At 42.2% G+C, this 21,377-nt stretch overlaps 1 protein-coding gene across 10 annotated transcripts in view; it reads right to left on the reverse strand.

Moving 5' to 3' along the window:
• ROBO2 (roundabout guidance receptor 2) overlaps positions 1–21,377 on the reverse strand; it is a 582,091-nt gene that overhangs the window by 102,812 nt on the left and 457,902 nt on the right. For all 10 annotated transcript variants that reach the window (XM_073584464.1, XM_073584461.1, XM_073584462.1 and 7 more), the window contains exons 8-11: positions 20,144–20,312; positions 5,654–5,859; positions 1,564–1,645; positions 1,302–1,467 (exon numbers count right to left, since the gene is read on the reverse strand). In XM_073584464.1, coding sequence (XP_073440565.1) covers positions 1,302–1,467; positions 1,564–1,645; positions 5,654–5,859; positions 20,144–20,312 — 623 coding nt within the window. The remainder of the gene's footprint in view (positions 1–1,301; positions 1,468–1,563; positions 1,646–5,653; positions 5,860–20,143; positions 20,313–21,377) is intronic.

Consider the following 21,377-nt stretch of genomic DNA (forward strand, 5'->3'; position numbering starts at 1 on the left):
TTCTGAGTTTCATGTATTTTTATTTTTCAATATGTGAGATAGCCCCTTTAAATTCTGGCAACATTTTCTAAAAGGTTTATGTAGCAATTCTGAAATGGACTCTCCAAACCAATACACCAGACTCGTCAGGTGTAAGTGATCTATAAGGTAATGTATGAAGCTTGTATTGTGAAATCTGGCGACAATGAAGAGTGTTGGAAGTGGCATATTGCAGAATGTTTACCTGCAGTACTAAGGCCTCTAAGATAATCCGACAAAGACCTAGTAGACTTTATTTGTTTGTTATCCAAAAGTCATGGCTTTACTTAATGTTATCATACCATGAACATTAGTGATAAGCTGTCCAGCAGCTTAGACCACCACTGTTCATGAGAACTGGGGTCCTATGTCTCCCGTATGAATGAACCAGAGATGAACATATTCATACATTTACCTCTCTTGGTCTATGGTAGTGGTAGTGAACATGTGTGCCCACCTTCCCCCAGACAGTGGATTATTCCATAAGAAATAGACCCTGGTGGTCAGTGATTGACTCCAAAGGAATATAAAAATGCAGTTGTGTTCTGGTTTTAAAAACCATTATTCATGATACTTTTCTGTTGTCCATATTAAGGATGGCGTTGATTTGAGATGAGTGAATTTCTTAAAATGGAATTGAATTCTCCTCAAATTAGACAAAAATCCAGAACAATCTCCAGGACACACATCTTTTGCATGTTGCTCTGCACAAATTCACCAATACGGCATCCAGCTGTGGCCACCATTCTTCTAAATAGTTGAGTACCAGTTAAACTGGTAAAAAAAAGAAGATTCACCTTTCCGCTCACCTGGTCCTCTGTCCCAGACAGAGGTCTGGTACTCGCGCCTCTTCTTTTTCTTTTCTCCTGTCATGCACACTCTCTTCAGAGTCTTCACTCCAGGACAGGTCTTCAAGGCCTCTGACGACACTGTGTGTCATTACAATGAGCATCACCCGAGGTCAGAAGCCTTGCCGAACTGGAAGCCAGGACCATGGAGAAAAGAGACCGAAGAAAATGCACATAATGGGGGAAGGAGAAAAGATGAGGTGTGGCGAATCAGACAGTGAGGGCAACAGGAAAGGTCAGGGGTGAAGTGAGTATACATTTTTTTTTTGTTTTTATACACCCAATGTTTATTATGCTCTGGGGTCTTGAGAGAACTCAGTGCATGATAGGGAACAGTCATCCACTCATCTCTAGTGCTGATATCACACAGATACTCTCTGATACAATATCATACAAATATAGAAATAGGAAATCCCATAAACCCAGCTGACTTACCTGAAAGCTTCAATAATATAAGACGTGACAGGTAGGACTCCCGGAGTTCCTAAATGCCATGACAAAGTAACGCTGTTCTTGCTGACATCAGTAACTTGAGGCTTTGATGGTGACCCTGGCAGGTCATTTATATCATAACTTTTACTTACAGTCACTCCGGCAGATTCTAAGGTTAAGTAGAGAAATATCAGACACACATCCGCAAGTCTAGTCAGAGACCACTACATACCGATATGGTAGCAATGTGGACATGACACTTTACCTGTCACTTCCAAAACAGAACTCCAGGTAGTTTCACCACTTGAACTCGTAGCGACACAAGTGTAAGTGCCAGAATCTGTCATCTGTAAGGAAACATACAATTGTTAGAAAACACCAGGTAAAAAGGGAAGTTTTCAGCAACTATTAAATGTCCCAATGTGGAGTTTCAAAGATACTTCACTGCGTCAACTATTTTAATACATGGCTTCAATGAGTTGTTCGATAAATAATGGCATTAAATCATCTGAATATAGACATTTTAAGGTACAAATTGCATCAGGTTAACAGCTGATCGGTAGGGATAGATCCCCCACTGATCTGATATTGAACACCTATTACTAAGGATAGGTCATCAATCTGTCAGTCATGAACAACTCCTTTAATCTGACCCATTTAACAAAATTACTGCAAAGTAAAAATAAACAGGTCCAATTCACTGTTGTATTTTCAACTAATTTGTCTAGTCTTTGGTGTTTAGGTCTGTATTTCATTTGTGCCTACTTCTTTAAATTTGTGTCTTTTTTAAAGTCTATTTTACATATGTTTGCCTATATTTTGTTTGTATGTTTTTTATGCTTGTCATTGTGGATGAGGTTTAAGCTTTCCAGATGTCTTTGGAAAATTCCTCCATTTCAACTTTTTTAAAAAAATATATATATATATACAAATATGTACCCCTTTTACCACCAGAATCATTTTATGCTTGCCAGAAAATTTTTGGGCAATTTTTGCCAGACTTTGTGAAAAGTGAATTTTGTTTAAAGTTAAAAAGTTCCAAAAACTATTTTAGACAGAAGTAAAGACAATTTTTGACTTCCTGCAAAATTCCAGAATAGCGTGTGCCATTTCGTAAAATTTGGTGCAAAAAAAATGTCAATGAACGATAAAAGAATAAAAAAGAAAAGTGGGTGAAATGAAAATGAAATAAAGCAAGAGAAGAATCACGACCTTAGTATGTAGCTTCCTAATTCCTAAAATGTATTATATTGATCAATTATAATTCATTTATTTAACTATATTTTGCTATTTCTTTTCTGTATGGAGAAAGTATACTGTAGTTCTCCTTGATCAAGGACATGAGCTTCTCAACGGATTTCTGTAAAATACAGATTATTTTTGGCTGGTAACTCAGAGTGCACAGAGAGTTTAGCGACAACCTTTATAAATCCCGGACTATCACTGTTATCGTGTTCATCATTTCAGCCAATTCAGGAGAATATTTAGTAGAGAAGCCACTTGCGTTCTTAGAGATGACTCGGGATCACTGAGCTCCCACCTTGAAAGGCTGATTTTCCGCAAACTCCTTGGGATCTTGCCTATTGAAGCGCACTATTTAATCCAGCGGTACAATAAAAATGCATTAACCTTTGTGGTTAGTTCCTGCCTTCAGTATTGAGTGGGAGGCTAAATTGTTTACTCAAGGAGTGCTGACATTCATTTTTTTTTAATAAATTCCATTTTGTTCCAAGGAAGTTAATAATTAATTTATGGTGAGCGACAGACATAAACTTCGGGGTATTTCATATTGTCACTACTGTGCGATTGCATCGCAAGAAGTGTCTTTACTGAAAGAACACAATGTATGTATAAATCAGACTCATACAGTACGAAAAATCCTGAAGTGATAAATATAAAAAAGAACTACATAAACAAAATAGAAAATACACAATAAAATAGATTAAAATAAAGATATGCAAATAAAAGGAAATAATAATAGATAAAAAAAACATACTACATAATTAAACAGGTTGTCATCTTTCATCCTCATTGGTAACTTTGAGGGTGTCCAGAGTCTTCTTCATGAGGATACCCACCTCCTCCATATCGGCTAGAACTGGGTGTTTATAGCCACTGATGGTTTTAATAGGTTACATAAGAGGATTTATAAGTCTTTGTGCCAGTTTTCTTCTCAAAAAGGTTTCAAATTTGCTCAAATATATGAGACTTTTTGCAATTTTACATCTTTCTCAGCACTTTTGAAATGCAAGTAGGAAACTGGGCATGGTTAGCTGCATAAATAGGTCTAAGCCAGATTTATGAATTATGATTACTTAAAATCAGCTCTACATAAAGTGTTGCATTTAAAGATGCATCATATTTTTCAAACATTAAATGACAGTTTGATTAATTTTATGCAAACTAAAGGGGTTGTTCAGGCTCGGGCTCAAGTCTGCAGTCACTCTATCTGACTGCAGACTTGTGACTCCTTGCCGCACGCACAGAGCGCACCATCAGGATTCTCTGGAACTGACACCAGGAGCGCGAAGTAATGTATCAACATCTTTATCAATGGTTTAGATGAAGGAATAGAGGGTAAACTGATTAAATATGCTGATGACACAAAGCTAGGAGGGATAGCTAATACTAGAGAAGAGAGAGGATTCAAAAATATATAAATAAACTGGAGCAGTGGGCAGAAACTAACAGAATGGTTTTTAACAGGGAAAAATGGAAAGTACTACATCTCGGCAATAAAAATGAAAAAGCATATACAGAATGGGAAGAATAGGGCTAAGCAATAGCACATGTGAAAAAGACTTGGGTGTACTAATAGATCATAAACTTAACATGAGTCAACAGTGTGATGCAGTCTAGATCACGTGAAGTCATTATTGCTCTCTACTCCTCTTTGGTCAGACCTCATCTGGAATATTGTGTCCAGTTTTGGGGACATTTTAAAACAGACATCAACAAACTGGAGCAAGTTCAGAGAAGAGCGACCAGAATGGTGACCGGTCTGCAAACCATGTCCTATGAGGAACGGTTACAGGATTTGGGAATGTTTAGCTTGCAAAAAAGAAGACGGAGAGGAGACTTAATAGCTGTGTACAAATATCTCAAGGGCTGTCACATTGTAGAAGGATCATTTTTATTCTCATTTGAACAAGGAAAGACTAGAAGCAATGGGAGGAAACTGAATGGGAGAAAGCACAGATTACATATTAGAAAAACTTTTCGACAGTGAGGGTGATCAGTGAGTGGAACAGGCTGTCACAAGAGGTGGTGAGTTCTCCTTCCATGGAAGTCTTCAAACAAAGGCTGGACAGACATCTGTCTGGCATGATTTAGTGAATCCTGCTTTGAGCAGGGGGTTGGACCAGATGACCCAGGAGGTCCCTTCCAACTCTACCATTCTATGATTCTATAATTCTATTTCCAGACGCATTCCACCTAAACGTGTCCGGCCTTGCTAAAATCACTTGCATTGACCAAGGCTACATACGTCTAGTTGGCATGTGACCGCCAATTGCATATTCGCGGTTAGGTGTCAGCCCACTTTAGGTGCCGGCACCGGAGAATCCGGCCAGCGTGCACTTTGTGCATGCACTGTGAGGATTCACAAGACTACAGCTACATAGAGTGACTGCAGGTTTGAGCCCCAAGCCTGGACAAACCCTTTAAGGCAATGAAACCAAAAGGAAAACTAATTTAAAAGAGTTGCCCAGTGGAAACAAGTTATCCCTTATCCACAGGATAGGTGCTAATTTATCGATTGATGGGGATCTGACTTTGTGTGCATGCCCGATCACGGCTTCATTGATTTCCTAAGGGGTTGCTGAGTTCTGTTTTTTTGGCACCAGCATAGAAAATGAAAGGAGCACTGGACGGGCATCAGATGATAACTTTTACTCACCAAAGAACCCCTTTGAACAAATCCTTAATGATGAATTTCCTCCATGCATCTGTTCATACTTTCCATGAAAATCATACTATTGTTCCCACAGGAAAAAAATGGGATGCAGAAATTCTCTAATAATCCATTTTCTTTGGGTGGGATTTGCTTTCAAAGATAAGCTTATCCACATACGTGAATCTTCTCATCTACTTCTACTGTATCTTGCCATTATGCCATTTAAGAGTGGTAGGGTGGTCTCGAATTGGATTACGGAAGTCAAGAAAACTAATAATGTCTTTCCCCATGATTATTATTTTCTGTGATATACCTCCAGTCTACATACATCAGTGACATTAGCAGCACTATACTACAATAAAAAATGCAATTTAGGTTTGTAGTCATCTAATAAGCAACAGTTTGGCTGGTAAGTTACTAAAGATTCTTAAAATCTATGCTATTTGTCTATTTTTCTTACCTTTAGGGATTTAATCTGTAGTGATCCTTTATCAAGAATAGATAACCTTGTGTCTCGCCCCATGAAATTGAATCCTTCCTTTAACCAGCTTATGACTGGCATAGGATCACCCGTTGCCTTGCATTTCAGCAATGCAGTCCCATCTACCGCCAATGTCTGGTTGGTTGGGCCTTGTAATATTATTGGCGGTGGTCTGTCTGTTAAAACTGAAAAACAAAGAAGAAAACAATAAAAATGAATCCAGATATAAATCGACAATATATAATCTCTTCATATACAAACCAACTAGTGGAAATGTAAGGCGTCATATAGGGGTGTTCATAAAATCCTAAAGGAAGTCCCTCCACACCTGGGACAAACCTTTGGCTAGTTTCCTTCTTCTATTTTCTGGAGACTATAGTCTTTTTCAGATTTTGGCTAATGCCCGACCGGAGATTGGGGTCCACCATTCAAATCCCCAACAGTTCCACCAGACTAAACACTAAACTCACAGCATATTGTAGCACAAAATCCTTCCAAAATGTCAAAACTAGATCCATCTATACTTAAGTTATAAGCAAATCCCTTTTTATGGCTATTCCACTTTACACCATGCCCTTTATGTCACTTTTATGAACACATAAATTAGAAGCGTGAAGCAAGCTATTAGGTTTATGACAATGCTCAGTCATTTGCATATTTCTGGATACCACATGTCATTTAGTTTAATGGCCTAAATGGTTTGCATTAAATGAGTTGGATCAATAACAAATTAAAAGTCCTTTTCCATCAGAAATAGTTCTTGGCTCCGAGGGTGCTCACTGCGGGAGCCCGGTACAGGCTTCCATGACATTGAGGTCGGAGGTTAAATGAACACTTAGAAGTTGCAGCGAGGTGTGAACATCCATACTGCCACCAAAACTGCGACCACTCAGCCCTCATTTCTACAACCTTCAATTGTTTTATTGCCCTGATCCCTAAAATGTACTCCTGACTCAAAATCTATTTTCTGCATTTACTCTATAACACGGCGCACTAGGAATCATTGGTCGGGTTCTCCGCGGCTTCACTGATGAATGACACTTGCAATAATCTAATAGTCTGCACAACTATATATTGTGTGGCCTAAAGTCAGTGAAATCTAATGCACCAGGAGTATAAAAAGTATCTGAAATCAGAGATAAAAAACAGGTATACCATATAACACCATACAAAACGTAAACCACGTGATCGTCATTAATGACCTGTGCAAAAGTCCGGTTTATGGCTGGGAAATAATGGGGCACTTAGAGAGCCGGCAAATAGAACAGGCACCCAGATTTATCACATTGGCATTTTGTGTTGGAATTCAGAATTCTTTTCTCCACCATTTCTCTTCATGGGTGGCTTACTTTAGACCAATTATTTGCTTTTGAATTGGGGCACATTAGTAGAAGTTTTAGCTACACCCGTTCTTCAAGCCACATTCTTTTTCTAGTCACTTTTAAAAAATGGTATTGTTGCAAAAACTGTGTAAAACTCAAGTTTAAAGAATGTACATGAAGCAGAGTTGGATCCAACTACACAGATAAAAATTCCTGAAGTTATATCTGTTCATATGAAAACATTCCACAAAACATCCAGAACAGTCCAAAAGCGAAACACCACCGACGCATTTGTTGATGCATGAAGCACCTTTAGCATTAGGTGGTTTCACACATCCATGTTTCAGGGGTCCAAGAGCTGCCCATGATGCATGGGCTGAGCTCGGGTCTCTAAACCCTAAGTCAATAGCCTCTTAGATGCCTACGAGGCTGTCAAGTACAAGTCAGGAGACCTGCAGACAGTCATTTTCTGTATTTTAACTGCGAAACAAGAATGTGTGAAACTGTCCTAGAAGACGGAAGCAGGGAGGGTGTGGAAGAAGTACACAAATCTGAAGTGGAAAGGGGAGAAAGTATCACACAAATCTGAAGTGGAAAGGGGAGAAAGTATCTCCATGAAGGTATAGAAAACAAATTATTAACAATGTGGAAAGAGCATGTGAAGGAAATAAGTACAGTATTGGCGCTGTCCTAATCCATGAAGTGATGACAGCAGCACCTTGGACACACACAGACCTCATATCCAGCCTATATCACTGGGAGGGACACTCCTACAAGAAAAAAAGAATCTGAAACTTGGATCAATCTGAAAACTGCATATCAGGATGTCTGAAATTTTTTAGGGCAATTTTATTAACTAAAAGTAACCACTAACAGGAAATATATTTTTTTCATGTTAAAATGTTCTAATAGCCTTTAAAGACAGGGCAAAGGAACAGGGAAAGTCCTACAGGGAACCTGAGAAATGTGCTCCCTTTACACTGGCATAACTCTCAGGTAGTACACCTGCAATCAGATATGACCCAGATTATGGCAATATACTTTCTTTTTTTATATGATAGATAATGTTGAGCCTCCATCAGAGTTTTGCTCCCATTATGCAGATCAAATTGACCTACCCAAACAGAGACATTTCACGATACATCTGCATAATATTTTATTATATGCCGTGAGCTTCGGTCAACCTTGTGCTGTGTCCAAATATAATTTACAATATATTATTATATACCCAACCAGGGCTGGGAGATGATGAATGCAAATTCTCCATAAAATGTAATCTGTCCACGAATAATTGCACTAATAAATAGTAGTTCATTCCCGGCCATAAAAGCACATAATGCCCCTCTTTAACAAGTTAAACAATACATGGCCATTAACCGGCCAGTGGGTAAAACGAAGATGCATTATGATGAGCGGTCTAGGGCTATTTATGCAAATATCGCGGCTGCTAATTACGGTAAATTCAATCTTTCTGGTTTTTTTTTTAAAAGTTAAAGGAAGCATGAAAAACTGTATAAATTAGCCTCCCCTTCCTCGACATCAAAACCACGCAGCTCCTGACAATAATGTAACCTCTGCGCGCAGTCATTGCCGGATTGTTACAGATGCGCTGCATCCTTTTACTTGCAACACAGAGAATTTCTCATCACGGGTATCCTTGAACCCAGCTTGGTCCTTGCAGTAAATCTACTCCGTACCAGCAGGTGCAACTATTAACAGCTCAATGGTCTGGGAGCCAATGTTTATCTCTGGTGTTTGTTCCAATCACAGCTCCTGCCCCGTGTCACCTCCGCGCCTCCGACAGATATTGAAAAATATCGCCTTCCTGTTAATTGAGCCGACCTTTTAATCTGCACAGTAATTTCAATTGCAGAAAAATGCATCAATTTGTCAGAAAGAAAAAGCGCCCAAGTGCAGAAACAATTAGAGAATCTGCTAGAAGAAGGAAATCTCTGTATACAGTCTCAATGGAGCATGATGTGATGCATATACAGTGTGTGTATATATATATACATACAGTATATATAGATATAAATATATATACACACCGGAGGTATGGCTTGGAAATGGTGGGGTAAGTCACACGTGACATATTTTTTGTGGATCCGCAATATATGCATGTGATACATATGGATTTTGATGCACAATTGGTTAAGGGATCTGCAGTGAAAAAAGTCTTTAGCGAATCCACGTCCAAATTTGCTTGCAATGGATGCAGATTTTGTAAAAGAATCTCAGCAGCAGATCAAGAAAGAAAAAAAAACCCGCTACAAGAGAATGTCCCATTAGTCCTGCTTCGTACGTCCGCAAATCATGGTTCACTTATGGCTGTCTGAGAGTCTTCAGTTCGAATTAGGAGACCAGCAGCCACATACTCCGACAGTGATGTGTAATGTCGGCCTTATTATGACTTAAAGGGGTCCTCCGGTCAAAAATGAAAGGTGTGCAGTCACTCTGTGTGACTGCAGACTTATGAATCTCCTCATGGCATGCACTGTGTGCTGTGAGGATTTGCCAGTTTCTGAGCTGTGAAAGGCAAGTACTGTAGATATGTGTTATGCATACTCTTGGGCAGAACCCGTCTAGTGCCCGTGGTCTCGCTCCATACACTTGTATTGAATGAGGCCATGCCCACTAGACAGACACCCCCCCCCGACAGCTGCATCACTAGACCGGTCGTGGCCTTGCTCAATACTAGAGTATGGAGAGAGGTCCAGCCCACTGAATGGACAAACCCATGGGATGGCCGCATCACTAGACGGGACGCATCCTTGCTCCAAGCAAGTGTATGGAGCGAGGCCTCGCCCACTATAGGGGCTCTGCCCAGGAGTATGCATGACCAGCGTCGGACTGGCCCACCGGGGAACCGGAGGATTCTCCGGTGGGCCCTGGCATCTGGTGGGCCCTGGCACCTGCAGGCATACAGGGCCAGCAGTTGCCTAGGGCCCCCGCTGCTCCAGGGGCCCCCAGCCAGTGGTGTGTCGCACACCATGCAGCTGCTATGGGGGCCCCTGCCAGCGGAGCAGCAGCGGGTGTCAAGAGGCAGGAGCCCCTGTCCCCGCTGCTAAAGAGAAATGAATATTCACTGCGAAGCAGTGAATATCATTTCCGGTCTCCACCCCCCAGAGGCCCCGCCCCCAGCCCAGTAAGCCGCTCTGCATCAGGGCCGGCGCCGCCCTCAGTCCTCTCTGCTCCTGGCTCACAGCCAGTGCGCGATGACGTCACTACATCGCGCACCCGCTGTGTGTCTGGCAGGGGGGGCAGCTCCTGACACTGGAGCCGGGATCAGCGTGGGAGCGAGGAGGAGAGGTGAGTATTGTGTTTTGTTTTGTTTTTTTATATCTCTCTCGCTCTCCCTATCTGTCTCTATCTATCTATCTATCTCTATTTCTCAATATATCTCTCTCTCTATCTCTCTTATATCTATCTTTCTATCTCTATCTATTATCTATATCTATCTATCTCTATATCTATCTCTATCGCTCTATCTTTATATCTATCTTTCTATCTCTACATCTATCTCTATATCTATCTATCTCTATATCTTTCTATATATATCTCTATATCTATCTATTATGTCTATCTATCTATCTCTATATCTATTATCTCTATATTTATTATCTATCTAGCTACCATCTATATCTATCTATCTTTATATATATCTCTATCTAATATCTATATCTATCTATCTCTATACCTATCTATCTATTTATCTATCCGTTATCTATCTCTATATCTTTTCTCTGTATCTATCTATCTCTATATCTATATCTCTCGCTATCTATCGCTCTATCTCTATATCTATCTTTATATCTATATATCTATCTCTATCTATCTCTATATCTATCTCTATCTATCTCTATATCTATCTCTATCTATCTCTATATCTATCTCTCTATCTCTATATCTATCTTTATATATTTATCTCTATATCTTTTCTCTGTATCTATCTCTCTATATCTATCTATCTCTATATATATCTATTATCTCTATATCTATATCTATTTCTCTCTATATCTCTCTCTATATCTATCTATCTATCTCTATCTCTATATCGATCTCTCTGTATATCTATCTTTCTATCTCTATATCTATCTATTATCTATATCTATCTCTATCTATCGCTCTATCTCTATATCTATCTTTCTATCTCTACATCTATCTCTATATCTATCTTTCTATCTATATCTATCTATATCTATCTATTATGTCTATCTAGCTATCTCTATTATCTATATCTACCTATCTCTATATCTTTCTATCTTACTCTATCTCTATATCTATCTGTTATCTCTATATTTATTATCTATCTTTATCTATCTATCTCTATCTATATCTATCTCTCTATTTATCGATCTCTGTATCTATCTCTCTCTCTATCTACCGCTCTCTCTATCTCTATCTATCTTTATATCTATATCTATCTATCTCTATATCTATTATCTCTATATCTATCTATCTATCTCTATATCCATATCTATATATATCTGTTTCTCTCTATATCTATCTCTATATCTCTCTCTCTATAGCCATCTATATATTATCTCTATATCTATCTATCTATATATTATCTCTATATCTATCTATCTATCTCTATATCTATCTATCTCTATATCTATCTATCTCTATATCTGTTATCTCTATATCCATATCTATCTCTATATCTATATCTATCTTTCTATCTAACACTATATCTCTATATCTATCTCAATATCTCATTATCTATCAATCTCTATCTCTCTCTCTTTATCTATCTATCTATTGATCTATCCATCTATCTCTATATCTATCTCTATATCTATCTATCTATTATCTCTATTATCTATATCTATCTATCCATCTATCTAGCTATCTCTATCTATCTCTATATCTCTCTATATCTATCTTTCTAACTCTATATCTATCTATCTCTATACATATCTCTATATCTAGCTATTATCTCTATATCTATCTTTCTATATCTATCTGTCTCTATATCTATCTATCTCTATATCTATTATCTCTATATCTATTATCTCTATCTATCTCTATATCTATTTTTATTTATAGCCATCTATCTATATATATTTATCTCTATATCTATCTATATATGTCTATATTATTATTATTATTATTATTATTATATCTGTATATCTATTATCTTTCTCTATCTATATATCTATCTCTATATCTTTCTATCTATAGCTATCTATCTCTATATCTATCTATCTATTATCTATTTTCTATCTATCTCTATATCTATCTACCTATCGATCTATCTATATTTCTTTCTATATCTATCTTTATATCTATCTCTATGAATCTTTCTATCTATATCTATCCATTATCTACTTTCTATCCATTATCTACTATCTATCTCTATATCTATCTATTTCTACATCTATCTTTCTATCTATTTCTATCTAACTCTATATCTATATATCTATATAGCATTATACCCTATGAGGGGGTGCATTATTCCCTATGAGGGGGCAGCATTATACCCTATGAGGAGGCAGCATTATACCCTATGAGGGGGTGCATTATACCCTATGAGGAGGGCAGCATTATACCCTATGAGGAGGCAGCATTATACCCTATGAGGAGGGCAGCATTATACCCTATGAGGAGGCAGCATTATACCCTATGAGGAGGGCAGCATTATTCCCTATGAGGGGATGCATTATTCCCTATGAGGGGGGCAGTATTATACTCTATGAGGGGGGGCAGTATTATACCCTATGAGGGGGGCAGCATTATACCCTATGAGGGGGCAGCATTATTCCCTATGAGGGGATGCATTATTCCCTATGAGGGGGGCAGTATTATACCCTATGAGGAGGCAGCATTATACCCTATGAGGGGGTGCATTATTCCCTATGAGGGGGGCAGTATTATACCCTATGAGGGGGGCAGTATTATACCCTATGAGGGGGTGCATTATACCCTATGAGGGGATGCATTATTCCCTATGAGGGGGGCAGTATTATACCCTATGAGGAGGCAGTATTATACCCTATGAGGGGGGCAGCATTATTCCCTATGAGGGGGGCAGTATTATACCCTATGAGGGGGCAGCATTATACCCTATGAGGGGGCAGCGTTATACCCTATGAGGGGGGCAGTATTATACCCTATGAGGAGGCAGCATTATACCCTATGAGGGGGTGCATTATTCCCTATGAGGGGGGCAGTATTATACCCTATGAGGGGGCAGCATTATACCCTATGAGGAGGCAGCATTATACCCTATGAGGAGGGCAGCATTATTCCCTATGAGGGGGTGCATTATACCCTATGAGGGGGTGCATTATACCCTATGAGGGGGGCAGTATTATACCCTATGAGGGGGGCAGTATTATATTCTATGAGATGGCTGCATTATATTCTATGAGATGGCTGCATTATACTATGTGAGGGGGCTGCTTTATATTCTATGAGGGGGCTACCCCAACTCCTGCTACATAATTAAGACATGTACAACCTTATATTATACCCAGATATTAGCGTGTTTTACCGCATAATTGGTGGTCTGGTATTTAACTCTATGCAGCTACATAGTGGGCCCCAAGAATGATTTTCTCTGGTGGGCCCAAGGTGTTCCAGTCCGACGCTGTGCATGACGCATACCTGACCACCTTTCCCAGCCCAGAAACAGGCAAATCCTCGAAGCGCACAGTGCGTGTGTAGGGTCGGTGAGCCGAGCTGGGGGGGGTGGTCCCTCTTCTTACCGCGCAGAGATAAAACAGAGACAAGATGGAGGCAGATTCTGGGTGCAACAGGTCCAAGTTTATTTCACTCGCCGTCCATCTGACGGCCTAAGAGCACACCGCACTTTCTTCACCTCACGGCCCTCCATTTCCAGGGCCGCTTCTTACACACTGTACTCTATACTGGGGACGTGTATGCATACACCATCCCCTCTGCACTCGTCGACGCTCCTGACAGGTCCGTCACTGTGGCCACCTTAGGCCCATAAACCAACAGCACTTCCACTGATCAGTCGTCGTGTCCAACACGGTGTCCCACACCCGGTGTCTCGTCTCTTCTGCAGTTCTTCCTGTCAGGACCACCCCCCTGACGTTCTCTCTCCTCAGTCCCCCTGGTACGGTTTTCCTCACAGCGCACAAACTGTCGTAGTCCTCCTGTCACTGGAGCTCCCCCTGGGGACTGGAACTTTCTGGAACCCTCCCTCAGTATTTATAGCACTCCCGGTCCCCTGTCACTGTAACTCCGCCCCCATGACCAACGGTTTCTAAAGCCCTAAGCTGATGTCAAGTCCTTTGCTCACACTCCTCCCTGCCATCTAATGGTCAACCCAAGGTACCGCACGTCCACTACAGTTTCCTAGCTATTTCCCCACTGTAGTAACTGACACCTGTCTAAACTGTGCAAACCTATCTTTCTCTATTCTGACACGTCCGTCCGGTCACCTTCCCTACACTCTCCCTTCCTTTGTCCATTGTCGTCCTTGACAATCATCATCCCTGTCTTCGTCGTTCTGAAGCTTCACCTACACTCTGTTGTCGGACCAGCTGTTGTGCCAAACCCACTACCTGCGGGGGTCGAACCATACTGGGAGCACTATGCTCTGAGCAGCCTACTGCTACTCACCAGCGCGCACGCCACATGACAACGTCTTTCAAATTGGGCTAGGTACACCCATATTCTCTCTATGGCTTGTACCTTCCCCTACTCTCCCCTTCTGTTACCTTCCACTATCCGGTACGCCATGATCGAGGCCTCACACCTACCAGATCATTGTTGGCGCCCGCCTTCCTTCTTCCGGGGTGTCCGTGGTGTCGGGGACCTGACCTAGGATGGCTGTCTTTCTCACATCTTCCATCTCTTTTACCTTTCTTTCAGTTATATGTCATGGTCGGCGTCTCGGTCTCCCAGACCTCCTCCACAGCTAGACCCCTTTTGGGATCGCACACTTTGCTTTGGTCCTATAGACCTTCCCTTACCCGGACCTGTTGCATTTACTTTTGCATATTATACAACAAAACAACTTTATAATAGCAATAGTACCCCTTTTTCTATTTTTTTTTTTCATTTACCATTTTTTTTCTTTTTAACCAACAAAGCAAACAAAAAAAAATATAACAGGCTTTCTCCCCCTTCCTTTAACATTGACACTTTTCTTTTTGCATCCCCGCTATGTCAGGCAAACCAATTTCAACACTTATAACAAGTAAAACATTTTTCTTTTAACCTGGACGCAAACTGTCCCAATTACACCGTTATGCAGATAGCGAATTCCCAACAGTTCAAGCCATCTCCTGGTGGCTGGTAGCAAGGGACCCCACAACCGTGGAGCTCCCAGGATGCAAGAAGTGTCCCTTTCTGCAAGTTAGTAGAAACGAGCCGTCCCAGGGATCGTGCAGCCGCCATGCCAGCCTCTCCCCTGTCATGGAGCAGGTTCCAGACTTCCTTCTCCCTGGCCCTCTTCTTCTTTATAACTCCTGCGACCCAAACAGAGGGTCCGGTATGAGCCCTGGAGTCCGGTGGGCGGGACTTAACCGAGGATGACGGCGGGGCAGAGGCGGCTGATGATGTCAGCGGCCCAGAAGCAGCTGGGGCCGGGCGGCGGGCAGTGACAGCCGGATTTCTCGCAGATTGGGCCACAGGGCCTGACACATAGGCCGCAGCCGGCTCCAACGCCAACATAGCCGCGGCCACGGGATAGGCCGCACCCGGAGTTCCAGACGGAGCCGGAGTAGCTGCCGATTCCGGGAATGAGGTCGCTACCGGCAGGGGACACGCAGAAGTGCCTTTTGTAGACAGTCTCCGCACCGGCGACACCAGACGTGGCGCCACCGGTCATGATGAATCAGGAACGGTAACGGAGGCCCTGCTAAGCTCAGCGTAAACAGTAAGGGCCTCCTCGGCCAGACTTTTGGATACACAGGGGGCCGCATTCTGCAGCTGAGTAGCGGGGACTTCTTGCGGAGCCGCTGGCAGAGCCGCTAGCAGAGCCAGGGGAACTCTCACCTTCCCCGATGTCGCGGCCTCCGTCACATCTTCCCGCTGCTTCTCCCGCAGTCTCTGTTCTTCACCCCGCCGTCCGGCGGGGCTGGCCTCCAGGCTCAGGGGGTCCGCGGGGAGGCTTCCCGGTGATGTCTTTGGCGGTCGCTCCTGTAGGGTCTGCAACCACTCTTCTCCGCCTGAGATCTGGAAGACTGTCCATGACTCCCAGCGGGACTCGATCTCCCGACGCCATCGCCACTCCAGGCGCCCGAGGCCTCCTGGCACATATCATTTCCCCCAGGAGTACGCTGGAGGGGGCCCCAGTCCATCCGGAACCATGGCAAACACCCGGACCTCTCTCCTGCGTTGGAGTAATACCGCCATCTTGGGCAGAATCAGCTGCTGTCTTGGATCCTCTGCAGCAACGCAGATCCGCCACAGCGTCCCAATTTGTAATCCACAGGTCAGTAATTGGTAGTCCACAGGTGTTTATAATCCAAAATAGAGCAGCCCAAGTTTTTCTCAGTCCTTCAGACGCAGGCCTGCCGCAGAAGATAGCGTATTAGCAGCGGCGATCCTGCCGACTACGCCAAATGTAGGGTCGGTGGGCCGAGCTGGGGGGGAGGACCCTCTTCTTACCGCGCAGAGATAAAACAGAGACAAGATGGAGGCAGATTCTGGGTGCAACAGGTCCAAGTTTATTTCACTCGCCGTCCATCTGACGGCCTCAGAGTACACCGCACTTTCTTTACCTCACGGCCCTCCGTTTCCAGGGCCGCTTCTTACACACCGTACTCTATACTGGGGACGTGTATGCATACACCATCCCCTCTGCACTCGTCGACGCTCCTGACAGGTCCGTCACTGTGGCCGCCTTAGGCCCATAAACCAACAGCACTTCCACTGACCAGTCGTCGTGTCCAACACGGTGTCTCACACCCGGTGTCTCGTCTCTTCTGCAGTTCTTCCTGTCAGGACCACCCCCCTGACGTTATCTCTCCTCAGTCCCCCTGGTACGGTTTTCCTCACAGCGCACGAACTGTCGTAGTCCTCCTGTCACTGGAGCTCCCCCTGGGGAATGGAACTTTCTGGAACCCTCCCTCAGTATTTATAGCTCTCCCGGTCCCCTGTCACTGTAACTCCGCCCCCATGACCAATGGTTTCTAAAGCCCTAAGCTGATGTCAAGTCCTTTGCTCACACTCCTCCCTGCCATCTAATGGTCAACCCAAGGTACTGCACGTCCACTACAGTTTCCTAGGTGTTTCTCCACTGTAGTAACTGACACCTGTCTAAACTGTGCAAACCTATCTTTCTCTATTCTGACACGTCTGTCCGTCCATCAGGTTACCTTCCCTACACGTGCGTTGGGGGGATTCATAAGTCTAAAGTCAGACCGGACAACCCCTTTAATGAAAGGATGAACAATTATTGATTATTATTAGCAACAGACAGGGAACTAATTTTAGAAGGTGGAAAAGTAGCAGGGAAATGTTAACTATGGTGCACGAAGGGCCGAAAAGGTTCTTAAGAAGTATTGTGTAAAAAAGGAAACATAATCGGTAGGGGAACAGAGAACAACTTTACATTGGGGCCCAGGAGCTTACACTTAGGACCCTGGCAAGTTATTATTGTTGGTCTAATATACAGTAGTACAAGTGTAAGTGCCATACTAGAAGCCAGGCTTAGAATGGGCCACAGGAAAAAAGTGAATTCCCTGATGGGCCTCTGTGCAGGTGGGCTCCCATCCTCCATTATAGGAGGCAGTAGTTAGCAAAATGCACTTAATTCACTATATGCAGACAAAGACAGTATCTCATCATTCATCTAACACACTGCCCAGTGTATTATGAGATAGCGGCATAGGTAAATGCATCCATGTGGATAATGTCATATTTGCATGTAGCAGAGCAGTGGGCTCTAAGAGTCAATGTTACTGGTGGGTCCTTGGCATCCAGACTCTGACTATGGTTAGAGCTTAGATTGAGCTAAATTTCATCTCTGACATGTATCCAACTTTATTATCCGTAATTTTACATATTACTTTGACTTGGATGTGTGAAAAATAGTAAGTCTGTTCTACAAGGCAGTCTCTCTCTGTGGCTCTCAGATGAATCAAGAAGTGGGATCCAAAAGCATGTTGGCTTGATTCTCTTTCCAAATAACCCCAACATAATGAGTCCAAAAGTGATGCTACCCCTGTGTCCTGCAAAATTTGAATTTAAATGGGGGGGGTGAGGAAAGAGCGCAACAGGTGTTAGCTACTCCAGATAACTGGATAAGATGGGGTGGTGAAGAAGCTTGGCATGTCACTCCCCTCAAAGAGACACGTTATCCTTTAGACCCCAGTCCAGAGTCTCTCACCTAGCCAAATCCAATCTCATACTTTGCACTGATGAGGGGCAGTACCATAAAACACGAGTCTGCAAATTGAGATTCCGGTTTGGTTTTTACTCTAAGTCATATTGTAAGGCTTGTTAAGAGATTACATTGACTTGTAGGATCACTGCTTCCAATAGGTGGTGCTAGGTTTCTAGCCGTCTTCCTCTCTGAAGAGACAATTTGCATATTTAATATCTGACTTGTAAACTATGAGTATCTGACGTTACAGGCCCCAAACCTGAGCCTGCAGTACAGAGATATTCCAAAGACAACTCGTTCCTTTTGGATAATTGGTAGGGCCGTAGCATCGTACAAGTGAGATATTGAATAGATAGATTTAAAGCAATTGATATTGTATTTGATTAGAAAAAAAAGGATCAGGCTAGTTTCACACTAGCATTCTTGGGCACAGCGCAGGGCTGCCGCTAAGCCCCGTCCTGGCCACACCCCCTCCAGTCAGTTCCTCCTCTGATCGCATGAGGCTGCATGCGATCAGCGTATCCTATATTTAGCATTGGAAACGTTGATCGTGCGCTGACCATGCGCTGGTCTGGTTTTGCTGGTGCTGCGCCCAGCGCACAAAAACGCGCTGTGTTGCATTTTTATGCTTTGGGCGCAGCACCGAAAGGGCGCAGCGCCAGCAAAATCAGACCAGTGCATGGTCAGCGCACGATCAGCGTATCCAACGATATATATATGATACGCTGATCGCATGCAGCCTCATGCGATCAGTGGAGGAACTGACCGGAGGGAGTGCGGCCGGGGGCGGGGCTTAGCGGCAGCCCTGCGCTGCGCCCAAGAATGCTAGTGTGAAACGAGCCTCAGTTTTTATAAATAAGCAGCGGTACCATCATTCATGGGCTGTATAAAGTAGCTGACATATAGCAGACACAGGCTGTAGACTACAGTGTGAATAAAACCATTTTTTTCTGATTACAATCTATCAGAATTTGCAGAAATCTATTTGTAAGACCGGGTGCATTTGCCACGTCCATAATCTAAGCCGCTGAACGGGAGCCCTGATGTCCACCGCCTATCTCCCAGCATCCATTGCTCCTCTTGATTACCTGGCTTAGTGCAATGGTGCAAAAATAGTGGCCAGGACGGCCGTCTGCTAATAAGGGGTTCTCAGTACTCTTGTTTAGCGGCTGTAGATTACTGACGTGACCAATGGAAAGGGTCCTGCGAAAATTGATTTGAACCAACTCTACAACCATTCCTTTAAATGCTGTTCCCAATTGATATCTCTCATTTAAAGGGATATAGAATAGCACTAAGATGAGTAGGGTCAGAAGCCTCGGACTCTTACTAATGGCATATCTCAGGGATGGGCTATGGAAACTCCTTTAGAAAATAAGATACATTAAACTATAAATAGCACCCCGTCAGGTCAGAGTAGGTATTACATTTAGGCTCCTGGCTTCTAGACTTGCTGTAATATTTTGAATAGAAAATTGTGTCAAATTATCAAGATCATTTTATTCATGTTCTCAGGCACAATGTAACAAGGATTGCACCCCACTGTTCTTTTCGTGGTTCCTCATCCTTCAACTTTCCAAACACACAACGGAAAAAAATAATCTATTATATGGACTAGAATAGCAAAGTTGGAACAGTAATTTGGCATTAATTATCCAAACAAGACCCCAAATGTTAAGGGACAGTAGGCTGACAGAGTTTAATCTGTTCTGTATATAATGTGCAGCCACCATATAATTTCCAGCAGGGATGGCAGGAATGGACATACTGCACTCGATGAGAGTTTTTTTCTGACAGGTCACGGACGCTCGCAGATTGACAGCAACCATGTGAACTCACCGTCAGTAACTTCCAGCTGGGCTTTTGCCAATATGCTTCCAGCTACTGTCAGGGCTTGGCAAATGTAATAGCCGGCGTCTGAACGTTGGATGCTGGCGATGGTTAGGTCTCCAGTTGGGGACACAGAATATCGACTGTTGGGTTGTGGTTGATTTGGGAAAAGCAGATTCTATTGGAAAAAAGCAAAGAGAAAATTATCTGAGAAACCAAAGTCTGTTCATTTAATACGGCAAACTATGAATGTAATTGCAAACATCAATATCTGATGGAAAGTAATAACTTGTGTAACATTTACCCGCATCTGCCGCACGGCGATTGTTCTCATAAGATGAAACATTTGTTTATTTGGATGGAAGATAATTTTACTTGTTCTTGGTTCATTTATTGATCAAGGGGAAATGTTTCATATTAACTGCACGATTGGAATTAATTATCTAAGTTTTGTTTATTAATTTGTAACATAAAATGTGTAATATCGACTTCACCTAATTCTATCTCTGTCTATACATCTCATATCTATCTATTATCTATCTATCCATCTATCTATTATCTATCTACCATCTATACATTATCTATCATCTATCTATCTATTATCTATCTGTATCTATCTCCTATCTATTATTATCTATCATCTATCTATCCATCTATCTATCTGCTATATATCAGTCGATCTAATATCTATCTATACCCAAAAATGTGATGATTTGATGCAGAGACAGCGTCAGACCTCCATGCATTCCCATGGACTGTGTATTTCACCTCAATAAAGCCCTGAAGTTGTACATCATGAGCATTACGCTAAGGACATGTGTTAAATAACTAATAATTGTCTAATTAATTTCCAAAAAGTAGGTAATCATATGACGCTACTGACAAAAGAGTTCCGCTCCCCCTCACGAGGCTCCACGGTTACATAAGACCAATAGACGAGGATACAATTGAGTATTAACATCATTGAATTACGCTAAATGACTTTAATCCACCAAATAATGGAATAGGTTAATTAGAAGCTCTTCTCCGTGTAATGAAGTGATGGATGTCCACTTTACAAGATTCAGCCACTTACCATAAACATTAGCGCACGTCACCTAATGGAAGAAGCCGTCTCTGAGTATCTGCCCCCATTCACCCATATTACCTCAGAATTTTGGAGCCCATCTGGGACAGGAACCTATAACTACTTCATATTTTCTTTTCAAGGCTTTGCTTTCTGTCTTGCTTTTCGGTTTAAAAG

The sequence above is a fragment of the Dendrobates tinctorius genome, unplaced genomic scaffold, assembly GCF_039654945.1.
Source record: "Dendrobates tinctorius isolate UK_male_01 unplaced genomic scaffold, ASM3965494v1 ptg000084l, whole genome shotgun sequence".
In the NCBI taxonomy this organism is placed as follows: domain Eukaryota; kingdom Metazoa; phylum Chordata; class Amphibia; order Anura; family Dendrobatidae; genus Dendrobates; species Dendrobates tinctorius.